The sequence below is a fragment of the Silene latifolia genome, chromosome Y (assembly GCF_048544455.1).
Source record: "Silene latifolia isolate original U9 population chromosome Y, ASM4854445v1, whole genome shotgun sequence".
Classification (NCBI taxonomy): domain Eukaryota; kingdom Viridiplantae; phylum Streptophyta; class Magnoliopsida; order Caryophyllales; family Caryophyllaceae; genus Silene; species Silene latifolia.
The window spans coordinates 372,538,931-372,546,129 of record NC_133538.1 but is presented as its reverse complement, the minus strand read 5'-3'; the positions used below and the strand labels follow the sequence as shown (position 1 = coordinate 372,546,129).

At 36.9% G+C, this 7,199-nt stretch overlaps 1 protein-coding gene across 1 annotated transcript; it reads right to left on the bottom strand.

The window, feature by feature from the left end:
• Positions 1–3,026: 3,026 nt before the first annotated feature.
• LOC141631848 (uncharacterized) lies at positions 3,027–4,364 on the bottom strand. Its single transcript, XM_074444470.1, has one exon. It carries the CDS (start codon positions 4,362–4,364, stop codon positions 3,027–3,029), a length of 1,338 nt encoding a protein of 445 aa, XP_074300571.1.
• Between the last annotated feature and the right edge of the window lie 2,835 nt (positions 4,365–7,199).

The window sequence follows — 7,199 nt, the reverse complement described above, 5'->3', positions numbered from 1 at the left end:
AATTAACTTGCATCATTATACAATTAATTAATTTATCTATTAAGGGAATAGGGAATTATCCTACAGGTGTGACCTTAAGGGGTCAACTGATCACCACCGTCAAACGACATCAATGTCAAACTATATAATTGAATCATCCCTTATGTATTCTTATTATGAGATTTAAAAATGTGATCGCAGTATTGTCGAGGACACATACTCCAACATAAAGTGTTTTGTATAATTTAAAAACATGGTTTGGAAATTTATTGTTCATAAAACCCGGTGGTTGCTCCACAAAGACTTCTTCTTCTAAAGAACCATTTAGAAAAGCCGTTTTGACATCCATTTGAAAAAGTGTGATGCCTTTGTGAACTGCAAAAGCTATTAGCATATGTATGGCTTCAAGCGTAGCTACCGGTGCGAAGGTTTCGTTATAATCAATACCTTCTTGTTGTTTAAATCCTTGCACCACTAGTGTAGATTTATTCCTTACGATATTACCAGAATCATCAAGCTTATTACAAAAGACCCATTTAGTACCAATCACGGTACAATCAATAGGTTTAAGGAGAAGATGCCATACTTTATTCCTTTTGAATTGATTAAGTTCCTCTTGCATCTCCATCCCCCAACTAGGATCTTCAAGAGCCATGGTGATGTTCTCTGGTTCAATTTGTGAGAGAAAAGTATAAAATGCAAAGAAATAATTGAGGGATGATCTTGTTTTCCTTCCCGAATTCAAGTCAATGGTCAAGTTTGAAAGAGGATGAGATTTTTTATATTTCCACTTCTTTGAAATGTTTAAGGATGTTGAGTCATCATGGGGTTCTGAATCAACAGTGGAGTCCACTGTGGATTCTGGTTCATTTTGTATTTGGGGGTTTGTTTCTTTTTTTCAAGTGTTCCCCCATTCTCTTTGGATGTAGTAGCCTCATTTTGAGCTATTAGTTGATCTGTTCCCCCTGTTTCTTGGCCAGGTTCTTCAATCAACAGTGGCTCAGACTGTTGATTCTCCTCATTTTCCTCAATTCTTTCGTGTACACCATCCATGTCATGACGGATCATTCCAACTCATAGTCCTCATCATCTTCTTCACCCTCTTCCAGCGTATTAGAATTAAAAAGACTAGACTCATCAAATATGACATGTACACTTCCTTCCATTTTCATAGTTCGTTTAGTATACACTTTCTAAGCCTTGATACGATCCGAATTACCGACAAATACAGCCTCATCACTACGAGCATCCAATTTACCCAAATTATCCTTGCCATTGTTGTGATCCAAACATTTGCTTCGAAAGCATTTCAAGTAGGATAAATTAGGCTTTCTTCCTTTAAGCAACTCGTAGGGGGTTTTGTTAATCATTTTACGGATCATAACACAGTTATAAATGTGACATGATGTGTTCACGGCTTTGGCCCAAAAATTCTTTGGCAACCTACTACTAATGGGCATCGTCCTAGCCATGTTTTCAAGTCTATGGTTCCTACGCTCTACAACCCCGTTTTTTTGAGGTGTACCACCCACGGAAAAGTTATGGCTATTACCGTTCTCATCACAATAGGAAATAAATGAAGAATTTTCAAATTCAGTTCCATGGTTGGATCTCAAAGATATGAGCTTTTTATCAAATTTATTTTGGACATTCTTAACAAAATTATAAATTTATCAAATACCTCATCTTTAGAACTCAAGTAGAGAAGCCAAACAAATCGTGAAATATTGTCAACAATCACACACAAGAAACGACTACCTTCTTTACTTGTAACACGCATTGGACCACATAAATCAATATGAAGTAACACAAGAGGTTTCGATGTGCTAACGAACTTTTTGGATTTAAAGGAGCTTCATACTTGTTTTCCTCTAACACAATCATCACATCAACCATTAAAGTCAAATTTCATGTTACGAATGCCATCGATTATGTCAAGTCGCTTAAGGGCGTTCAAAGTTCTATAGTCTACGTGACCTAATCTTTTTATGCCAAAGCCATGGGTCATTTTTCTTTAAAACACTCATACAAGACATGGTACAACTATACAATGCCAAAGATTAGTCAAGTAAACATCTTTATATGTTTTCCTTCTAAAACAATTTCTCTTGTATTACCATTTAGGACAAACCATTTACTAGCACAAAATTCAACAATATTACCATTATCACATAATTGAGATATGCTAAGGAGATTATGCTTTAAACCTTTGACAAGCAACACTTTGTCGACACATTGTGACGATGACATACCAACTTTCCGGATTACAATAATTTCACCTTTCCTATTGTCACCAAACGTCACGGTACCACCATTGTAGGCTTCTAGTGAGAGAAATTAATTTTCACTTCCCGTTATGTGACGAGAACATACACTATCAACGTAACAATTGTTGCGGCCTATCACTAATGCCTATAAGTAATCATGAAGTTAGTTTAGGAACCTAAACGAGTTTGGGCCCCTTCTTGTGAATCACATCATTAATCAAATATTTGCGGATCCACACCTTTTTAGCAACCTGCAAGTTATTTTTTAAGTCATTCAATCTTTTAGGACATCCATTAAATTCATGATCGGTATGACCACAAAAACTGCAAACAATATACTCAGGAAGACCAACATATTTTGCTCTTCGAAAGTCGGTTTTGCATGGTTCCTGGTTTCAAAAGCCACAGTGTGTTCCACTGCTCCTTTTGAAACAAAGTCCAGCCTTCATTTCAAATTTTTGAGACTAACTTGGGATAGAGTCCAAAATAGTTTGTCTTCCTTCCCATTTCTTGTAAAATTCTTTAGCATCATGTAGCTCTTTGGTCAATGTTTCAATTTTAGCAAGATGCTGGTCAAGATTTATTTGTCCTACTTTGTCAAAAGCGTGTTTAGCATGACTTGCTTCGCCACTTAGAAACAAAGCAATTTGTTCAAGTTGTTTATTATCATGTTGACATGAGGTGAGGTTAGCTAGCAGGAAGTCTCGTTCTTTTTTTTTTGGTAAAATGTAAGAATATATTAATAAATGGATATCATAGTACAAGAGACATATAGGATAATTACAAGAGGTTCATGCTATGTAACCATTCAACATCATCATATTTCAAAAATTTTATGTCTCTACTCCTGATTCTTGCTTTCACCTCCTGTTCAATCATTTTCTTAAGCTTTTCTGGCTTGAGAACTGTCATTTCCACCCTGCACTTATTCCTTTGCTGCCATATCTGGTATATCAAACACACAAGCATTGCAAAAGACACACTTTTCTGAACCTTGGATCCATTGTGATGCATACACCAGTCCAGCAAATCTTGTGTGGGAAACACTCCTCCCATAATCTGATTTACAGCATGGATAACTCTTCTGATATAGACACAGTCAAAAAGCAGATGCTTCCCAGTTTCAGTATCTTGCCCACACAGCAGACAGTCAGCATCACTTATAACACCATATTGCAGAAGTTTGCTTTTGGTCTGCAGAGTATCATGAGCCCATAGCCACCCCATAAAACTATGCATAGGAGTGTTCCAGAGATTCGAGACCATATGATGCCAACAAACCTTAGGCCTGACCCCTCTTAACCATCTGTAACAGCTAGCAGGTGAGTATCCATCTGGTTGTTCATGCCATTTTCCAGTTAAATAGCCAGCAGCCAGTTCATTTTTGACCCTGAATATACGCCTCCAAACCCAACTGGAATTTGTACTAGGCTCATAATCAGACCAAGCCCTTCCTTTGAGATGATTACATTCCACCCAATTGACCCAGACAGTGTCCCTCCCTTCATAAATCCAGTCCACAAGTCTCCCAACCAGAGCTTTATTCCACATCTCCACATCCTGCAAACCCAAACCCCCTTCCTTTTTAGGCCTGCACACCATATCCCAAACCACCAAAGGAGCTCTCCTATACTCAGTACCCCCATCCCACAAGAAATTCCTGGAGGTAGCTTCAACTATTTGTATTATCCCTTTGGGAAGCACAAACGAGGAGGCCCAGTAAGAGCAAAGACTCTTTAATACAGCTTGCACCAAAGTCAATCTTCCTGCAAACGAGAACTTCCTAGCCCCATAAGTATGAATTTTAGAGCATATTTTTTCCACTAGGCATTCGCAATCTTTCTTCTGCAGTCTAGTAGTTTGGATAGGCAGGCCTGAATATCTGAAAGACAACTCCCCCTCTTTGAATCCAGACACACTTAAGATCTCTTGCTTGAGTTGATCAGATACTCCACAAAAGTAAGCATTGGATTTTGCTGCACTAATTTTAAGACCTGTAGCTCTAGAAAAAGTAGAGAAAGACCTCAATAACAGCATCATTGACTTAGCATCCCCCTTACTGAACATCAAGACATCATCAGCAAACATCAAATTTGTGAGTCCTATTTTCTTGCACATAGGAGAAGTCTCGTTCTTTAGTTAAAGCATTAACATGATTAATCAAAGACTCATTTTCCTTTTTCAACATCAGAAGCAACAATGGAGGTCTCTGTGGCTTTTGACGATGAGCTAGCAATATTAGTGAGAGCAAGGTTTTCTTTCCTAAATTTCTTTAACTTCCTTTTTAAGAAAGGAGATGATGTTACACTCTTTTATATCATCTAGATATTCTTTAAGACCAACATTCTCTTTGGCTATCTCTTCAATTTGAGTTTGCATAGCGTCGAGTTTCTCAATTTTTACTAGATATTTGTCAAGACATCATCAAACATTAACCAAAGCTTTTCTTTGGAAAGAGTTCTCACCTTGTTCTTTAGATTAATTACTTCAGTGTCGGAGTTATCATCGGAGTCGTTGGTCTGAGCCATAAGACATTGAGCAGATCTATTCTCTGAAAACTTGGGACCATCGAGATCAAGACGAGTGGTGATGCAAACTTTGGCATCTAATTCTTCCCCAAGGCTTTGATCCTCATCACGAATCAAACACACCCCATATTGCAGACATGACTTTATGCTTAAAATATTTCTTTGCAAAATCTCGTTTATCTTTAGATTTGAACTCTTTGCACTTGGGGAAATCTTTGATAAGGTGACCTTTCTCACCACATTTGAAATAAGCCACCGTAGAATAAGATCATTTATTTTGAAAATGTTTTTTGCTAGAATTGATGAACTTCTTAGGATTGTGAATATTGATCATATCCGCCATATTACGAGAGTACATGGCTTGTTCGTCATCTCCATTATCTTCCTCATCACTTGAGGTTGATTTGAGTGCAAAGTCTCTAGCTTTAGAGCATTCACTCGAACACTTCACGAGAGTTAACTCGTGTGCCATGAGTGAGCCCATTAGTTCATTGAGGTAGAAGTTGGATAGATCTTTAGCCTCCTCAATAGCCGTCACCTTCGGTTTCTATTTATCACTTAGGCTACAAAGGATCTTTCAGACTATATCCTCATATTCAAACTCTCTACCTAGACTCTTGAGTTTATTGAAAATACAAGAAAAGCGAGAAGAAAGACCATTTATTGACTCGTCTTTCATCATACTGAACATCTCATATTGTTGCATGAGACGGTCAATATGATGCTTCTTGACTTTAGACGTTCCCTCATAAGCAAGGCTTAGGGTGTCCCAAATCTCTTTGGCCGACGTACATCCGGAGATCCGATTAATTTCTTGTTCACTAATGCCATATTGAAGGATGGATATGACTTAAGAATTTTTCTCGACTTTGCGATAATCGGCCTTGACATTATTATACTCACTTTTTACAGCACTAGTCCCATCAAAGTTAGTAACCGTTATAGCATGGGGATCCTTTTGAATTATTATCCAACACTCGTAATCTGTTCTTTTGACATAGTGTTACATACGGTGTTTCCACCAAGGATAGTTATCCCCTTTGAAGATAGGGTACTTTGTATGTTTCTCGTTCATGACTATAGGATTAACTCTTTAGTAATTAACCATTATCAAGAGCACTAGGCTTTGATACCAATTTAAGAGTCAAGCACGGGAGCACATAAGCGGAGGAAGGGGTGAATTAGGTGTCTATTTAAACATTTAAGCTTAATGAAAGCTTCTTTTAAAACTCTTTGAAAACTTTTGACTACTCTTATATGAAAGGAAAGGTTGATAGTTAGAACTATAGAATTAGAAGTATGCAACGAGAATTCATCAAGTATAAGTCACAATGGATTCTGAAATAATATCGAGAGTTAAAGTGCAGCGGAATCAAAATGTAAATACACAAAACAAACGATGTTTTTAAAAATGGTTCGGTCACTACTCCGTGACCTACGTCCAGCGCTATATTATTAAACATCTTAGAAGTAAAGTCATATTATCTAAGACCACCCCTGAATAATAAAAAAAACTCCCCAACCTACTCTGGTTGCTTTTTGCATAAAAGCTACTCCGCTTCTAAGACTCTTTCTTAAAGCTACTCCGCAATAAGACTTTTGCTTTGGGCTACTCCGCATCGAAGACTTCGTTGCTTAAGATAACTCTATCCCAAGACTTTGGTTTGGTTCTACTCGGTTGTTACAAGACACAAGAATCTCAATGTTGTTCATAATTTGAACGTGGAGATAACGCTTAAATTCTTAACACGAGATCATCGAACAAGATTTGAATGACTAAGTGCAACACAACGTGCTCGTTAAAAAGACTCAAAATAAAAACAAACTTGAAAAATATGACTGAATAATGTTCAAGTGATCAACGATTTTGCAAATTTAATTTACTCGATTAAAGCTTAAATCATTTTTTGGTTTTAAACTCGTTCTTGCACACTTGTTAAAATGAATTAAGTAAGGTATTTATAATGTACAAGTAGTATATATTTCACATATTAAAACATCTCACAAAATCATAGTCCAAGTGTAAGAATAATGTAAGCAAATGATGTTTGGGCAACACTTTAAAATAGGACGGTTTCTTAAGCAAGCAAACCTAGACCCTTATGCAAGAAACGGGTTTCTTGCTTAAGTAATCTAGCATACTTAGTCAAAGCAACCTTGCTGTCCACACACTAACAAATATGGGTTAAGTTTTTGTACAAGAAAGAGCTTATTTGGTGGTGTTTATGGGAAGCATAAGTTTTGCCAAGTACGTAAAAGTAAACAACCCATTTTTGTCAAGTTTCTTTTTGTGCAAGCAACTTCTTTTCCAAGACATCAATAGTTTTCTTCTCAATTCAAAAGATCAAAGCAGATTTAATGAAGTTTAAAAGATTTGTTGAAAGTTTGGAATGCCATTTACAAGAGTTTAAACATTTTCGAAATG

What these genes read in the sequence shown, in the direction of transcription:
- LOC141631848 (XM_074444470.1), bottom strand. Translation starts at nt 4,364, where the DNA reads ATGTGCAAGAAAATAGGACTCACAAATTTGATGTTTGCTGATGATGTC.